The following is a 19,214-nucleotide window of genomic DNA, read 5'->3' on the forward strand; positions in this document are numbered from 1 at the left end:
GCACAAGAAACTATTTTTTCTATTTTACATAACAATTTAAAAAAAAAAAAATGCTTATTCGGTGTAATTACACTTTACCACCCTAAAATATACCCCAAATTACACTTTGTACTCTAAACTTTCAGAACGCACGATTAGCACCCTAAAATATAACTCATGTTACACTTTGCACCTTGCTGTCAATTCTATTGCTATCTTGGATGGAGAATCAAAGTTTATGAGACAAGGTGTAATTGAAGGTATAGTTTAAGGAGGTAAGGTGTAATTTTTATTTTATTTTAAAAAAAATTGACAAGATTGACAATTGAGTCTTTTCACATGATGAACCTGTCCGAAAATAATGGCATAATTGACGGGCGGGATGCAAAGTGTAACCAAGGTTATAGTTTAGAGTGCGAATCATACATTCTGAAAGGTGCGACTAGGTGCCATCATCAGAGGCTCATTTGAGACTAATTGTGAGACTTTGTGGTATAAAAAAAAATTTAAAAATAATTATTTTGAAAGCTAACACAAATCTATCTTTTGGATTTACTGGTTGATGAGCAATTTCTTCAAAATTGGTTAGCACTGATAACCAAGTATTCAATGCAGATGTTGGTCATGTTGGAGTAGGAATTTGTCATGATATATTGATGAGAATCAACAAGCATTCAAGGATCCATTACATGTTCCAGTTGGGACTATTACAAGAGCAAGATCCAAGAAGATCAAAGAAGCACTTAATGGGCTGATTCAAGAGATTTGGGCTGATTCTAATACAAGACATTCCAAGCTTGGCCCAAAGGAAGCTGAAAACGTAATAAATTTAATTCAAGCTATTTAGGGCTGATCTGGCTTAATTGCGAGTGATTTATGGCATGAATTAATGGCTGACTTTCCAGCTCTATATCAGTTAAGACATATTTTTTCCTATTTTGAATCTGCTAATTTCAGACCGAATCTGCTAATTTCAGACCGAATCAACTTTTATTTAGGGTTTTATTATTTAGTACGTTTCTTAGGTATTTTCCTTATTTTTAGGTGCATTTAATGCTTTTTAGGTCAAATTTGATTCCTGATATGGTAAGGTATCAATTAGGAGTTATTTTAGAATATATTTTCTTGTCTGTCAAGTTTTATGGAGCCCTTAAATAGGCTCTGAAGTTTGTAAACGTTTTTCATAATATTATGGAATAAAAATCAGAAAATGTGAGGCTTTGCTCTTCTTTTGGTTTTTTAGGAATTGTGAACTTATCAGGGATTCTTCCTTGTGGCGTTCAAATTTTATACCTTCGGTTCGTGATTCTTTATAATCATTGGGTCAGGTCAACTTATACCTTTGGTTCGCGTTTCGATTATAAACGTTGGGTCAGAGTTTCTATCATTAATCTGAATTTTAGCTTTCCTGGGTTAAATATTCCAATATTTTTGTTGGGTCTCAAAGCGTGTAGATTGAGGTTCACATCATATATGCTTCTCTAAACTTGCTGCATTCCTATCAAGGTAAGCAAAATACTAAAATTTTGCATAGTTGTAGCGATTAAAAACAAGGCGAAAACCACATTTTTGTCCTTACATTTTCACGCAATTCCCACTTTGGTCCCTATCTTTTATTTTCACCGCTTTTAGTTCCTATTTAGAAAAACCCCATCTATTTTAGTTCTTTCCGTCAGTGCTCTAACGGCAAAGTCCCAAGTGGCAGATGGAGTGCATCGCTGGCACACTAAATGTTGATGTCAGCATTAAAATAATAATAATAATATAATATATTATTTAGCATTTTAAAAATACCACATCATATTTAAAAAAAAAAAATTTAATTTATGAATTTTAACTGAATCAAAAAAAGGAAAAAACAGAAATAAAAACCAAAAATAATATAAATTGAGATCTAGCTTTATTTTGAGTAAGAATAGACAAGAACACAAACCCAGTCATTATTTTGTTGGCAACCAAACACAATATTAGCTGAAAACCCTTTATTATCAAATATATTTTTTTTGGTATGGGAAAATAAGTAAATAAACCTAGTTAATGTTTATCAAAAAAAAAAAAAAAATTTAGTAACCCATTGTTCTTTCCCTGACATTAGAAACATGAAATCAATGATCAAACGAGACAACATAATCCCAACTTCATTTGCTTGAACTTTTTTCACATTCAGAACCCTAAATTCCTTATCAGATTCTTTAGACTCTTTTATGCACTCCATTGAACTCTGCTTTCCAGTTCCACCAATTCGTTCTTTCTTGAATCCTTCTTCACTTTTACTCCTCAGTATTTGCTCTCTTTGATCCGAAGCCTCGCCACCTTCTTCTTTCTTGAATGTTACACCACTACGTGCTGCAGCTATCATTATGCCGGAATCTCAAAAATGCTGGGTTACTGGTTTTGTTGTTATTTTTTAAAATTTGGGTGGAAGTTGTGTTTGATTTTCTGGGTTTGTATTCTTTGGGTTTTGAAAATTTTGGGTGCTCAATCTGGGTTTTTTCTCTCATCTCACATTAGATTTTTTAAAAATCTTTTTTTTAACAAATCTATGGTATTTCTAGATTTTGGCTAATCGTGTGTGTTTCTGGGACTTTTCAAGAGTGATTTTGCGCTTGTTGGTGTTCTTCTTGTTTTGCTTTGGGGCTCGGTGAGAGAAGACGTGGAAGTGAGAGTCGGTGGTGGTGGTGGTGGTTTTGGGAGAGAAGAGTGAGATTGGTTCAAGATCGTTGTTTTGGATTGCTGGGGTTTGATCATTGGATGGGTTTTGGGTCTTCAATTTGAAGGGTTAGGGTTTGTGGGGATTGGGGATCACGAGATAGTGGGTTTTGTGGATTTGATGTTTCATTTTGTGTTCTTATTTTCTGAGTTATTTGTGATTTTTGGTTTTTAATTTTGAGTTCTTAAATCTGGGTTGATGTTCTTGTTCAAGATACTTTTAGACCTTAATTCATGTGAATTTTGATTTTTAATTCTGTTTTGATTTTTTTTTAGTTAAAATTAATAAATTAATTTTTAAAATTTATATGCCGATGTAGCATTTTTTAATGCCAAAATAAATTTATTATTATTATTTTAATAGTTTCGTCTGCCACTTGGGACTTTGCCGTTAGGGCACTAACGGAAAGGACTAAAATAGATGACATTTTTCTAAATAAGAACTAAAAGCGGTGAAAATAAAAGATAAGGACCAAAGTGGGAATCGTGTGAAAATGTAGAGACGAAAATGTGGTTTTCTCCTAAAAACAAAAGAGACATGCCTAACATGTCTTCAATCAAAATGTCTGGTTTTTAGGAGTTATCTTGCAACCATACAAAGTATTTTCACGCTTTCTTTTGCTTTTCCCACTTGAAAGACCAATTTTTTAGTTGTTATTACATGACATGTGTTTTGTGAAATTTCTTTAGACATGTGATATGTAATATTTAGTCTTGATTCCCACTTTTTCTCATCCTATTATAGATCTGCATCTCCTCTATAGGACTCAAATATCACATTGGATTATTGCTTGTCACAAGTGTAGACTATGTTGGTAAGGTATTGCTTGCTTTGCTGAGCTAAGTTCATTTTTTGTAGTTCATGTAATCGTTTTTTTTTTTTTAAACTTCATTAGTCACAATTCTGCATTGTGTGCTATCCGAAAGTTTGAGTTAAATAGTCAATATTAGCTTGGTTTGAGAAACCCAAGACCTAATAAGGGGTGCCCAAGAGCTTCCTTAGTCTCTGTACTATTAGGCGCACCAAGTGCTTTCATGTCCATTTATTTCTATTTTTCTAGGGATCACCATTTTTGTTCTTTAGATTGTATTATGAGCTTTCATTATTGTTTTAATCAGTTCCGGGTGGGGATTTTGAGATTAAGTTGCTCACAATTGGTGGGAGAAGATTGAAGCTTACAATTTGGGACACGGGCAATTGCTGAAATTATTTTGAATTATAGTTTCATTTTAATCTTTGATTAATGATGCTTTTGGATGTGATAGTTTATGGTAACATGTAATCTTTCTCTTCCTTCAAGTTAGTCACTTCTTTTGATGCATAAATAGATTGTAGAACTATTAACAATTGATGAAAGATATGTATATATGATGTTTAGTTAGGTGAACTTTTGGGTTTTAATAGAAACATTTAACCTTTGGATGTTGAAAAATCAAGAAGATAAAATGTTTTGTAAATTTAAATTTTGTGAAACTGATCAATGGCAATTTGAAGTGTTAAAGAGACAAAAGTATTGACTTTGGCTTGAACCGTACTCAAAAGAAACTCAAGGACAATGTATTAGACAAGTCTATAGGGGAAAGTGTTATCTGATGGCATCTCCACTAAAAACTGTGAATTGTAACACACTTCTGATTTCAATACACAATTCATGTATTGAAACAAATGGTTGGCGTTGTTTTTGCATAACAAAGAGTTCCATAACACAGATTTTAGATTGCAGTGCACTAGAGAGTCCACATATGAATGAAGTTTTAATTAAAAGTAATCTTGCATATATCATAGACCTATAGATAAAGGCAAGTTTTCATGTTACTACTGCCTCTTGCCCCCATTAGCTTTCTTTGAAGTGTAATCTGTTATAACCCAAAGCAATTGAAGTCTATTTAACAATTGTTTTTTTATATGTGCAGGTTTTCCGGGGGTTTGGGTGGGTCATGAGTGCTTAGATTAATGGGTAATTGAGTAGTAATTCAAAATTTAGGAGCTGTGTAAGTCGAGACAATGGTAGCTTACAGGGCCGTGGAGTTTGACAGCGAGATTGGGATTGGCAGTGCTATTGTGGAGGGAGATTCGGAAATTATTGTGAAGGCTTTGAGGAATAGGGATAATGGGTTAATTTCTTATTGTCCTTTGATCAATGATGTCTCTTTATTTTCAGTTTTGTTTTCAGAATTTTCATACTCTCACATATGGAGAGATAGCAACAAAGTTGCTCATAGTTTAGCTAGGCTAGCTTTGATTATGTCCAAGTGTACTGTGTGGATGGAGGATGTTCCACCTCACACCTTACCTTTTGTTCAGGTTGATTTGGCCACCCTTTAACTTTATATAATGGATGTATTCTTTCTCAAAAAAAAACAAAAATCACCCTATATACTTATCTTTGTTTGGCTAAGATTGGTGACAACCATATGGTTTATATAAATTATATAAAGTGACATAGCTAATTTGGCATACGTTTAGCAGGTGGCATAGCCAACTTTGTAAAATTATTGTCATACTACTAAAATTCTTTTTAAAATAATGAATTTCTCTAGAAGGAATTTCATGATCTTATAACTAAAAGACTTCTTAAAAAAATTTACTTCTAAAAAATATGCAAAGAAGTTCAGGCACTGCCAAAATTCTTACAAAAAAAATAATAATTTCGAAGAATTAACACAAACAAAAATAATAAATAAGTGTTATTATATCTTACTAATAAAATTTTATCATGATTTTTAGCTAATCCTATGACTTAAGAAATTTTACATATTTTGACAAAAATAAAATATAAAATAACCCATAGCACCACCACAATTGACAAATTTTGTTATATCTTACTAATAGAATTTTATCATGATTTTTAGCTAATCCTATGACTTAAGGAATTTCACATATTTTGACAAAAATAAAATATAAAATAACCCATAGCACCACCACAATTGACAAATTCTCATGTGTAAGCATGGGTTACATACTAGTTTTTATAATGAATTGAACATACAATTCTATTTTCTTATATTTGTTGACTTTTGCAATTACATGTTCTTTGTAGCTACTAATACGGTAGATGATGAAGAATTTTGGTGAATCAATCTCTAAGGCACATCTTAGTACTTGAATTAATGATAAGATAAATTAGGTGAGTCTCTATGCATGGATAACAAATTTTGTAATTCGACTTTCAATGCAATTGAATTTTTTAGAGAGATACTTTATTAATTAGATGATTGCATATTCAAATATTTGATTTTGTAGTCACGTACTATCTACTAATTACATTTTACTATTTAGTAGCATAGCCAAAGTTTGTTTTTGAATTTCAGAAAATGAGCTAAAAATAAAGGTATGGTTGGATGAGATGGGAGAATGATTGTATTTGTTTGATCATATGTAACATGACTTCAAAATTGTAATTTGCTTTAAATCTCAACTGTGCCAAAACCCAATTACTAAAACAAATCCAAGATGCTGCCTTGGGTGTTAATGCATGGTGTAGTAGTGAGTTCAAATCTTTTTTCTCATTCTTTCTGTTTCACTCTATACTTTACAAATAAAATGATGCCGTATGTTCATCTATTTTATTAAATGCTAAATTAATGCTTTATATTATTTTAATTACCTAAATTAAATAAAAATAAAAACCTATCCTATTCCCATTGCCCCACCATCGCCTTTGTTGGCAGCCAAGTGATAAGAGATAAGTTTAATCTCTTCTAAAGGATTACACATAATGATAGTAACGTATCGGAGTAATTCTTTTATTTCCGTTCTATTTTGAAAATACTTGCTTCTTCCTTGGCCTAAAACGATCCAAACCAGTACCTTGGGTTCAAAACAGTCCAACCATGATCTCTATAACTCACCTGCAAAGATCATTATGTAATCTCCACGAAACATTCATTGCAACCATCTGCGAAAACCTTGACCCAAATCGGTGCAACCAAACAACACCATGGGTTGCCACCATATTGGGGCCATATATTTTTCGCTAGAAAACTTGTTTAGCTCTAGTTGCCATCTTCTTCATGGTTTGGGAGGAACAAAAGTGGAAGAGTGATGAGTTTTGTAGGAGGCGTTAGGCTTGGTGGCAATGGTTGGCCACGACAGTAGTGACTTCCAACGAAAGTGGTGGTGGGGCAGTAGGAATATGATGGGTTATTTATTTATTTATTTATTTTTAGGTAACTGAAATAATAAAAGGTATATTTTTATCTGTGGAGTAAGAAGAATTTGATAGAAGATTTGGACCAGCGGGGAATGTTTTATGTTGAAGTGTTACGAAAGTCAGATAATTTTCAAATGGATTTGGTCCAAGTCCTTAGTTGCAAGCCCATAAAAATAAGAGCCCAGCAGTCAAACGTTGGTGACTTTATTTGAGTGTAGGGCCCGAGAGACTAATGAAGTCCAAGAGGTTCATGGGCATTCGGCTCCAGACGGCCCAAGATTTTTTAACTCTATTTCTGACCATAGGGAAAAAATTAAATAAAAATGACAAGAGTTTAAACCATGTTGAATTTTTTTTAATATAAAATCAATATTCAGTGCTTAAAACTCCTTTTTTATTCTAAAAAAATAAATCTCTCTTTTTGTAGCGTTTAGAAAAGGTTATAGTGCATGTGTCTCCAGGCCACTAAACACAATTCATTGAACAAACCAAAGCTATGATTAAGAAAAGAATAAACTAATTACACCACATGATAAACATTTATAATATGGTTGGGATGAAAATTATTTTATCAGTATTTAAAATAAAAATTCTACAACATTTGCTATATTTAGTTATTTACTAATATTCCTTTATTATTGGTGCTCTTTTACCTTGTAATTGTTACTTCAAGTGAACAATTGTAATGGAAATGTTTGTGCCATTAAAAACTTTTATGATGATGATGAATGTATTAATTCAACTATTTTCTATTTCATATAACAATTATAATATACTCTCAAATACTATTGTACTTGTTTATTTGATATTACTTCAATTTAATACAAACATCTTCACGTTATTGCGATATTATATTATGTTTATGTCACTCATCAATAAGACTCTAATTGTTGCTGTTTTTATTTTTATTTTTATTACATTCCTAACCAAAATGACCCCAAAAAAAATCAATAACAAATAATGTCCCATTAACGAGTGACCGCAATGATTAAACCTATGTCCTTTTATTCACCTACTTGTTCCATCGTGACTCTTGTCATGCATTCATGTTACTTAACATCTTGAACTGAGTCATATCTGCAGGTTTAAAAGTTATCTAGTTCGAGTTATGCGCTTCGTAAAAATACTGCGCTATAACGTAGATAGTCTTAACACACCCAAAGATATCTCACGCCAAGAGTTATGCAGACTGAAGTGAGCCGGGTCAATAATAACATAAGAGTATAAGACCTTTTTTATTTTTTTATCATTGAAAAAAAAAAAAAAACAGAAAGAAGAAAAAAAAGGGACCACTTTGGTGTTTGGTCCACGCGGTTTTCTTTCGGTGAAGAATGGGCCCAACGCCCGACAAGAGGTACTCTTTGGTCCACACGGTTTTCTTTCGGTGAAGAAAGGGCCCAACGCCCGACAAGAGGTACCCTATGGTCCAACACGGTTTTCCAGTGTGTCCTTTCGGTGAAGGAATGGCTTTTCACGTTAAAAGTAACTCGGTCCTCCTTTTACTTTTATCAACATTGAAGCATTTCGCAGTTCACACCCACCCTCCAGCTTTCCATATTATCCTCTTACTTAGATCAACATTGAAGCATTTCACACCCACCCACCCCTCTAGCTTTCCTCGCTCTTTTACTTTCAGTGTTCCTTTTTGCTAACTAAGAAGAAATGGCCGAAGCAATCCTCTTTGGCGTAGCACAGAAAATGATCGAAAGTTTGGGATCTCAGATTTTCCAGGAGATTGGATCGCTCTGGGGCGTTGAAGATGAGCTTCAAAACATCAAGAGCGCTGTTTCCAGAATCCAAGCTGTACTTCAGGATGCAGCAGAGCAGCAAAACCACAACCATCAAGTCAAAGACTGGCTCGAGAAGCTCAAGGATGTTGTTTATGATGCTGATGACTTGCTGGGTGAATTCTTCACTGTAGCTTCGCGACGAAAAGCAATGAGTGGGAATAAAATCAAAAAAGAGGTACGCACTTTTTTTTCAAGTTCAAATCAAGTTGCTTTTCGTATTGAGATGAGTGGTAAAATAAAGGCGATGAGGAAGAAGCTAGATGCCATAGCAAAAGAAAACAGAGACTTCAACTTGAAAGTAAGCCCGCCAGAGAAATATAGCTTGAATATGCAGAGGGAAGAGACTCACTCATTTGTGCCCGCCAGAGAAATATAGCTTGAATATGCAGAGGGAAGAGACTCACTCATTTGTACCTAATGAAAAAGTTATTGGGAGAGAAGGTGATAAAGAGGCCATCATAAAACTATTATTGAAGCCTAATGATGAAGAGAATCTTTCAGTTATTCCCATAGTGGGAATTGGTGGGTTAGGAAAGACCACGCTTGCTCGATTTGTATACAATGACGAGAACGTCAAAAAACATTTTGAGCTAAAAATGTGGGTGTGTGTCTCTGATGCGTTTGAGTTGAAAATTATTGTTGAAAAAATAATTGCTTCTGCTACTGGTAAGAAGCCAGAAGACCTTCATATAGATCAATTGCAAAAGGATCTTCGTGAAAATATTGATAAAAAGAAATACTTACTTGTGTTGGATGATGTGTGGAATGAAAGTCATAACAAATGGGATGAATTGAAGTGTCTTTTAATGGGTGGTGCAGAGGGAAGTAAGATTATAATGACAACACGTTCCAAATTGGTTGCTGAGATTACACGTCCAGTTTCAATATGCACCCTTAATGGTCTCTCTGATGACGAATCTTGGTCTTTGTTTGAACAAATAGCATTTAGAAAAGGAGAAGAGACCAACAATCCTAGACTAATAGAAATTGGAAAGGAAATTTTAGTCAGATGTCAGGGTGTACCCCTTGCCATAAAGTCCATTGGAGGTGTATTATACTTAGAGAAAACTGAGTCTGAATGGTCACGTGTCAAGGATAATGTGCTTGCAAATATACTTCAACCCGGGGGTGACATATTTCCAATCCTAAAGTTGAGTTATGATCATTTGCCCTCACATTTAAAGAGTTGCTTTGCTTATTGCTCTGTGTTTCCAAAAGATTACGAGATAGAAAAGGAAATGATGGTGCGACTATGGATAGCACAAGGGTTTATCCAATTGTCAAACACAAAACAATTAGAGGAGGTTGCTAATGAGTACTTCAAGGATCTGCTTTGGAGGTCCTTCTTTGAAGAAGTAGGGGACAAGTTTGGAAATTTAAAATACAAAATGCATGATCTAATTCATGATCTTGCAGAATTGGTTGCAATGGTAGACTGCAAGCACATTGATAGGGACAACAAAAATGTTGATGTTGATGAAAAAATTCGTCATGTGTCTTGTCCATGTATTATTCGCTCCTCTTTGAATGAGACTTTAAGCTTATTGGTTAAAGCAAAAAAAATACGTACGTTTCTTCTAACATCAAATGAGCATAGCTACAATGTGCTAGATGAGCCAATGTTGAATACAATTACTTCGAATTTCAAAAGCTTGCGTGCGTTAGATATTGGTGGATTGGGGATCACAATGGTGCCAAATTCTATAGGGAACTTAATACATCTCAAATACCTTGATCTTTCTAGAAGCTATGATCTTATCACTCTCCCTGAATCTATTACTAGACTATGGAATTTGCAAACACTGAAAGTCTTTTCATGCGGGAGTCTTAAAGAATTACCTAAAGACATTAAAGAGTTAGTCAACCTCAGGCACCTTGATGACAATGAATGTGGTGCTTTGAATAATATGCCTCGTGGATTAGGGCAACTGACTTGTCTTCAAACATTACCATTATTCGTTGTGAGCAAGGACTCTTCTTCCATCTCCAAGCACGTTGGTGGCCTAGGCGAATTAAACCAACTAAACAACATCAGAGGAACACTAGAGATCACACATTTGGAGCAACTAGAAGATGCTAACTCAGAATGCAAGGCTGCAAATATAAGTGGAAAACAGCATCTTGAAGAGCTGAAGTTAAGATGGGGTCAAAAAGGTAATATTAATAATGACGATGAGAAGTCATTAGATGGCCTCCAACCGCATCAAAATCTCAAATATTTGTCGGTGCGAGGGTACGGGGGAGTGAGGTTTTGTAGTTGGCTTTCTTTGCTCGCCAATCTGGTTGAAATAGAAATAAATGGTGGAAGATGTCAACATTTGCCACGGTTATCTCAACTCCCCTCTCTACAATCTCTACAGCTTTTTAATATGATGGATTTGGAGTACATGTCAGATGGTGATATAAGCGAGGAGGTACCTGCTTCATCCACAGTGTCGTCAACACCATTGTACCCATTGCTGAAGTCTCTCGTAATCCTAAATTGCCCTAAGCTGAAGGGATGGTGGAGGAGTGCATCAATGCAAGATCATCATCACCACTCATTGCCTTCATTTCCTTGTCTTTCTTATTTACTAATTGAGAATTGTCCTAATCTGACTTCCATGCCTCTATTTCCATATCTTGAAGAAAGTTTATATCTGAATAATGTTAGCTTCGTGCCTTTGCAAGAGACAATGGCAATGGCTTCCTTGCTGCCCCCCTCATCCCCTCTTTCTAAATTAAAGATTATGACTGTGTCTTTTAGAGAGGATGAAGTACCTCTGCTAGATGACTGGCCGTCAAATCTAATGTCTCTCAAGAAATTAATGATCTGGTGTAGCCCTGAACTAACATCTCTCCCTGAAGCTGTGCGATATCTCACCTCCCTCCGTTCTTTGGCTTTCCAACATCTTCCGAAACTGGAGTCTCTCCCTGCAAGTCTTCAACATCTTACCAACCTGCAAGACCTCTACATTAGAGACTGTCCCAGTTTGACGATTTTGCCGGAGTGGATTAACAAGCTCACATCACTTGAAACACTTGGAATTCATGGATGCCCTAATTTGGCATCACTTCCTGATGGATTGCAATGTCTTAGGTCTTTACAAAGGCTAAAAATTCAAAATTGTCCTCTCTTAGCAAAAAGGTGCGAAAAAGGAACCGGTGAGGATTGGTCCAAGATTGCTCACATCCCCAATATTAACCATACATGCGAATTCATTGATTTTACTAAGGTACATTCTCTAATCTCAATCCTCTGGTGCAATCAAAGGAAAGAAAATAAAATTTTTGGAATCCTATTTTTTAGGTTTTGTTGATTTCCAAACTAATAAAATTTTAGGTTTTTTTTTTAAATTTTTTAATTTAATTTTATTGTATTTACTTTTATTTTATATATATATTTTTTTGGATTTCCAATATATTCAACCATGGTATATAATTGAATTGGGTTCGGTTTAGTGAAGATTTGGGTTTTGTTGAGTTTTAAAAATCATAAATTTTTAATTTGTCAGCAACCAAACTGTTGAATTTTGTTCCTGAGCTCTACTTTGATGGGTTATTATTATTATTTTAATTACGTTAAAGTACATGCTGTGTTCTGTTAACAGAGGTTTCGGGCAAAACAGAAGAATTAAAAAAAAAAAAAAAAATTCTGTGGAAATATGGAGATGGGATGCATTGCTTGGATACTTTCAGGATTTGGGAAGCTAATGTAGCTAAGGTACTTGGTTAGACTCATCTATCAATTGTTATTCATTTCTGATTTCTCTGATTTGTGACATTCAACACTATGGTGGTTGAGTTAATTGATTTCCTTCCAAATCAAAGAATCTAAGCAGTAGTATTACGAAGTCAGCAATAGGGAACAGATAGGGTCAATAAAACATTGCTCACTTCCCAGAGTTGGGAGGGGATGACTGGGTTCTTCTTCAGTGTTTTCACACACATTAATTTTTAATCCTAATCCTTCTTAGAAGCTCAAATGCTAATGATGTTAGTTCCTTCTTTGTTTGTGTTTTGTGATGACTTCTCACTTTATTCAATCCTGGATGTGGAACAAATTGGAAGCTTATAAAAAAATGAGGTGTAAATATCTGAGCATATCCGGAACCTTATGGATAATGGACAAGTGCAACAAGTTAACAGCTTAGGTGATTATTTTGTTTAGTGTTTATTATTTTTTTTCCTCACATAAGATTTAAATACTAGATATGATTCACACACCCAAGAGGAAAGATGCATTAATCCTCTGTTTGTTTACTCTTGTGAATTCTCTCATCAAATGCAGAGTTCTTCTCTATACACTAAACTGACATAAACATAATATTAGAAACTTTGTTATTTGTTCTGTTCCTCACTTATTGGAATGATGCCAGGCAGAAATTGGTGGGAAATGGTCCAAGACAGCAGAAATACAGAGATTTAAATGTATTGCAGAAGGATGATGTGGTCCAGAATGTTTCTATAGGTCCTTTTTCCTTTAAAATTCAATCCTCTATATTAATCAAGTATTGAACTTATTCTTGTTTCCCTCGATTAAAATCTGTTTCCCTCAATTAAAAGTAGAAGCAATTTATCACAAAGAACTCTCTGATCTCATTCAAAGACCACTGCAGCATAGAAAAATGCACGATCTCATTCAAAGAACAGCTACTCTCCAATTGTCATGCATGATCTTCCATGTATCGAAGTGTAGCACGTCTGACTCACCCAATTTCCAGCTCTAGTTAAGGGAAAAATGTTTGTGTTTGTTCAAAAAGAAAGAAATCTGAGTGGTTAAAGACTAAAAGTTTGATATATACGCTTTTTGTTGCTACAGTGAGGGGACAAGCACCCCTAAGGATTCAAACCTGTGAGGCACAACCCAAGCCAAGGGGCTCAGTTGTAAATTTGATACATGCACTTATTATGTAATAACAAGGGCCATGACTTAAGGTTCCATGATGCAGAACTCTTGAAGCTGTCATGGTTTCTTTCAGTGCAAAGGGGTTCTAAAGCTTTACATTCACATATTGTATCTTATGCTTTTGATGCAAGTTGTGGGAATAAAAACATATAGCTTCCATATTTTGAACTTAATGGCTATATCTTGCTAGATTTCTCTTTTGGTTTGGTTATTTGGATATGGCTTATAAAATACAAAAGCCTTGTATGTTTTTTTTTTTTTGAGAAACCGAAAGCTTTGTATTTAGATTCTTGAAATTATCTTTGCTTTCATTTAAGACTTATAAAATAAAAGGCTCAATAACTAGACTCTTGATGATTTACTAATACAAAGAAAATAAGGAAAACTACTAATCGTTTTAAAAACCGGTACGTTCAAAGAATTGTTTTTGCTCTTGGTTCTGGTATTGACCAGTTTTAGGAGTTTTATCAGACTGGATTGGTGCATAGTTTTAAAAAACCAGACTGAAACAAGCAGTTGAACTGGTTCAATAGGGAATGGGCATCAATCCGGTCCGATAAAAACCCATAAAATTGGGAACCAGGAGCAAAAGTGGTTCTTAAATCATACCGGTTTTTAAAACCATGCTTAGAAGATAAAAGTGAGTTGTTTCTAAAAAAAAAAAAGAAAAAAAAAAAAGAAGATAAAAGTGAGTTGAAACTTGCCACCTCCACTCCACTTATATGATTTACCAATCTTTAAAAGAAATTACTTTCTAACACAACTTATTTTAAAAGAACAAATTGTATGCACTCAAGAACCAATGTGATGTTAGAAAGTTAAGATGCTGTTATTGGTTAAGGAAAAACATAAAATATTAAAATATTTTATTCTTCCTTAACCAATATGCATTAAATATTTTATTTATCCTTAACCAATCTGCATTAGATGCTCAATACCATTAAGCTTATAAAAAGCTCGAATTTCTTCAACATCCCCCCTTCACAAACCATAAAAAAAAAAAAAAAAAAAAAAATCTTCCAGTTCAACATTTGCTCTCTGCTGTTCAGATTTCCATTTATGTCACGGTTTAGTATAACCCCCTTAACACACATTGCCTAATGCAAATCAAGGGAAAAGAAATTCGGTATTAGTCTGCTGCCATTTCCTATTTATGGTCTTGGAGGATGAAGGAAGAGCATGAATATCCTTTCCCAAGACAAAATTAGCATTGCCACTAAGGGACAAGATCTCTTTAATGAAACCTTCAGATTTCTAGCCAAGAAAAATAGGAAACAAGTGGTAAAATGCATTTGATAAGGATTGATGACCATGCAGTTGTTTTTATGACATTGTAGATTACCTTATCCTAATTACCAAAAAACCCAATAGGTTCATATTACTTAAAAAAAAAAAAAAAGCAATAAGAGTTATAGAGAAGCAAATAGTCTTCTAATATGCAATTATAATAAACAAAGACATTTACCTCAACATGAGTAACAATTACAACATCCATTGAAAAATACATAAATTCAAATAAATTCATCACCGTCAGTTTTGCATTTTAATTCAGATATGGTGATAGGATTTAAGATGACTTCTATCACCCTTCCAATCCAAAATGAACCGTAGTGGGTTTGTAGTCAATCACCAGGTACTTCTCCACATGAGGCAGGAGCACCTTTGCGTATCAACATGAGCAGGATGAGCAATATACTCTGCAACACCCTCCATACTCTCAAAGGTGGATTCTAAGACATAAGTGAAACCTTGATTTTTGTTCACAGCACTCACATCCTTGCCTATGTTAATCACATAACATGACCAAAAATCATTTACATAAATGAAGTCTGTTCAAGGTCTTAAACCAGTGTTACAGCCACCAAAGTTCACTAAAAAAATTTCTTGGTGCTGAAGCCTTAGAGCATCATTCCACCAACACAGTGAAGCAGCTTTTGGTTACAAAAATTTAAAAACATACTATACCCATGATAAGCTAAAAAGCCATTTTAGAATTTGAAAGATGTGCACAAAAAGTTCTCTCAGTCTGTCATGTTTTTTGACTTGGGGTATACAACAACAATATGAGAAGTCATTGGAACTCTTTTAGGAGATTCTTTATGTTGTAGCATTCCTACAGTATTTTCCTTCCTTTTGAAGGGAAATGCTATCTGATTCTTGCTTACAAAGCATAAAGACTATCAAAATGATTGGAAACAAATTCTCAATCTTAGAAATGACCAATACTAAAAGCACCAAGTAGGACGTGCAAAGAAAGCTTTCACCTAAATGACCCTTTAGAGACAGATGGAAGATGACTTGAATAGACAGTTAAAGGAGAGAGATATAAAATTATAATCATAATAATAATAATCTGTATTTTAAGATGTATACTAGATCATTTGACAAGGTACTATATCAAATTTGGCTTCACTCTAATACTAATCTCTTTCTTCCATATGAGTGCTGATTGAGTATGGATTGTTGTTTTAAGTCATGCAATAAATACTACTAACAAATAGGAGAAGTTTATGCAAAAAATTGTTTCTTCTTTTAGAGTGAAAAACAAATTTGAAGTCTGGTTTGAGGACAAATTAAGGATTCAATCCATGTGAACTGATGGATTCCCTTGACCACTAACCAGGGAGGTATGCCAAGAATATACTCAAGAGATGGTAAAGCTAGCTTACAAGTTGATGGAACTTGTTGCTCTAAGCCTAGGCTTGCCAGCAGATTGGAAGTGAAGCGGAAACAAATGGAGAGTGGGTTCGAGTCAAATCCACCCCAGATGCTTATATCATCAACATTGGTGACACTACTCAGGTACAATTTTCAATTAATCAAATTAAGTTTTCTAAGTACGACATGCTTGCTGTCACATAACAATTACCAGGTGCATGATTTACTTAAAAACCCAAGGAACCATTTACAGGCAAAGTTCTTCCTTGGAAAATTGAAAGATATTACATAATAGGATTTGACAGAAGTATGTCGTCTACACTGTCTACAATGTCTAAAGTAGAGTATATGTATAATAATTTTATGAAGACGACGACAACGATGAGTTTCTCCGGCGTAGGGCTACGGCTGCGTCGCTCCAGAACTCCGCCCATCTCGGTGTCCTTGCTCCGGCCGATCCAACTTGGTACAGACTTCTCCGTGAGAAATTGGAGGACGAATCGGCCGATTTCTCGCTCACGGATCTTTGCCTTTAGAGAATTTGAGGATCGGACTCGGAGCTCCGGAAGAGACTCGCGCTCGAAGAAATCGGATGGATCCAAACCGCAACAGAAGATCCGATTCTCGTCCACGAAGAAAATTGCGCTCCCAGCAAAAGACGGGTTACAAGGAATGTAGCAATGGTTGAAGATAGGAATCAAAAGCGGAGCTCTCTTTAGAGCGTTCCGGGCTTTTTCAGCGAGTGATTTGGGTGTGGAATGATTATTTTTTTCTTTTTTTGAAATTTATTATATATAAAAAAAAAAAGAGCCAAAATGATATCGTTTTGGCTTAATTAACGGTATGACATAATTAGAGTTTAACGGAGTACCAAATTTATAAAAAATGAAAGTTAGAAGACTGAAATGTCAAAACTGAAAGTTAGAGGATTGAAATAAAAAAGACTGAATATTAGAAGGCCAATTTTGCATTTTTACCTTTTTCTTTCTTTCTCTTTAAATCTTTTTTCTCTTTATGATTTTTTATATATAATATAATTAAATACACGTACAAACATCATTATTCATTAGATACAAATATTTGACTATTCAACGACCTTAATTGATTTCAACTTTTCGTTTTCTTCTTTCTAATTTCAAGTAATTGTCAAAATTAAATTATTTATTATTTTTTTAGTAGATAAAATTAACATTTCAAATGTGTCTCTTTGTTTATCTATTATTTCAAATGTGTCTCACTCATACATTAATTATTTATTAAGTTTTACAATGATATGATATATATACCAATGCACATTTTAGATACAATCATCCATCATCTATGACAAAAAATTTAGCACAATACTAAGGGTTTGTTTAGATACTACTTATTGCTAAAAACTGAAAACTTATTGTTGAAAACACTGTAGCAAAATAATATTTAAACTATGAATAGTGCTTGTGGGACCTAGTTTTAAAGTTATTGCTGTGTTTTTTTCGTACTTGTTGGTCCGTGAACAGTGTGCGGGACTCAGGAAAAAAATGCAAAACGCGCACCTGCCGCTACGCAAATGCACACTAATTGTTTTTCATATTTTTCAATCAAGCTTTAGATTTCACCATTTTAGAAGACATCAAGCATTAAGCCTCTTGCCATGTGGCACTCTAATCTTGCATTTAGCCTCTTTAACCTCTTCTCATTAACTCATTTTACTATTACCCAAAAGATCATGTTAACTTATTTTGGTTATTTTATGTATTCACCTGTAAACGAATAATACTCATCACGCCTCTAGGTTTTTTGTGATTAGAAAATGTAGTAATATCAAATTATAATGAATGAAAATTATTAATTTTTTCCCCAAAATATAAAAAAGCCTTTAAGCATGCGTATGCTCAGAGACTTAGTATATTATAGTTTGGGATTACTACGGGGTGTTTGGTAGGGGTGTTTAAACAACCATTTTCAATGTTTAAACACCACAACACGTATTTCCACAACACTTTTTAACCCGTGCATATTTCCAAAACACTTAAACAATGATACTAGAAATCTCATTTTTTTGGGGAAGCTGGTGACTGCATGTGAATTCTGTCAAGGCAAGGGGCGGCCTGATTCGAAATTGTTATTTATCCTGATCCGGTTGAGGTGGTTTTCATTTACCAACGCGTAGGTGGTCTAAGTTCCTATGACCGAGTCTTTTTGGCCCCTGTGAACATCTTTTCTTAATGTATTAAAGATGGTCTCTCTAACTGGTGAACCCTTTGTGTTCCATGGTTAGAATCTCAAATGGCAACCCTTCAACTTCATAACGCTAGACTTTGGCTTTCCAACTCCATCTCTTCCTCTCCTCACACTATATTAATACTAAAAAGCTGGATGATTCAATTCAGGCATCTCTAAATCCCGGTTGCTCTTGACCTTTGTTCTTGTGATTGCCCTGCATAATAGTTCAATGTAAGAATTATATTAATAGTATTGTTCTTTTTTATTGCTTCTTTTTTTTCTTTTTTAATTTTGTTACTACCTCTTTTGTGTTGTGGGTATTTGTATTGATATATGATTGTTTGTTTCTAAGTTTAAAATTGATTTGGTTTTTTATTTTTATTTTTTTATGTTTGAGATAGGATTAATATTATTGTTTTATATTGTGTTATCCGTGTGATAGAGTTTTAGTAGTTGGAATTTTTTTTTTTTTTGAGAAACAGCCCCACCCGGGCTGAAAATATTACTAAGGCAAATCTTTTACAACAAACTTGAAAATGTTTGGAGGAACAACTTCACCCCAAACGCTTAACAGAAAGGATAACCTAGCATCCCTAGCTAAAGCATGGGCAACATAATTACCCTGCTGCCTTACATGGATGATAGAATAGGATTGAAAAAAAACCCTATAGACGTAAAGTCTTTTACTAAGTGGCCAGCTAGTGCATTCGAGTCCATCCCAGGCTGCAGGCTCTTCACTACGAGTTCAGCATCGCCTTCAAAGCACACCTTTCGAAGCCCAAGCTCCCTAGCAAGAATAGCAGCTCTCCGGGAAGCCAACAGTTCCAGGAT

General features: G+C 34.4%; 1 protein-coding gene across 1 annotated transcript; it reads left to right on the top strand.

Moving 5' to 3' along the window:
• The first annotated feature begins 9,088 nt into the window (after window positions 1–9,088).
• LOC142644490 (disease resistance protein RGA2-like) lies at window positions 9,089–16,856 on the top strand. Its single transcript, XM_075819086.1, has 3 exons — window positions 9,089–11,847; window positions 16,144–16,322; window positions 16,460–16,856. Exons 1-3 carry the CDS (start codon window positions 9,229–9,231, stop codon window positions 16,854–16,856), a joined length of 3,195 nt encoding a protein of 1,064 aa, XP_075675201.1. The 5' UTR covers window positions 9,089–9,228.
• The last annotated feature ends 2,358 nt before the right edge of the window (window positions 16,857–19,214 follow it).

Source organism: Castanea sativa, chromosome 7 (assembly GCF_040712315.1).
Source record: "Castanea sativa cultivar Marrone di Chiusa Pesio chromosome 7, ASM4071231v1".
Taxonomy (NCBI): Eukaryota; Viridiplantae; Streptophyta; class Magnoliopsida; order Fagales; family Fagaceae; genus Castanea; species Castanea sativa.

What these genes read in the sequence shown, in the direction of transcription:
- LOC142644490 (XM_075819086.1), top strand. Translation starts at nt 9,229, where the DNA reads ATGTGGGTGTGTGTCTCTGATGCGTTTGAGTTGAAAATTATTGTTGAA. An exon ending in AATTCATTGATTTTACTAAG is followed by an intron (nt 11,848 to 16,143) that starts GTACATTCTCTA and finishes ACCACTAACCAG; the next exon opens with GGAGGTATGCCAAGAATATA. An exon ending in ACATTGGTGACACTACTCAG is followed by an intron (nt 16,323 to 16,459) that starts GTACAATTTTCA and finishes GAAAATTGAAAG; the next exon opens with ATATTACATAATAGGATTTG.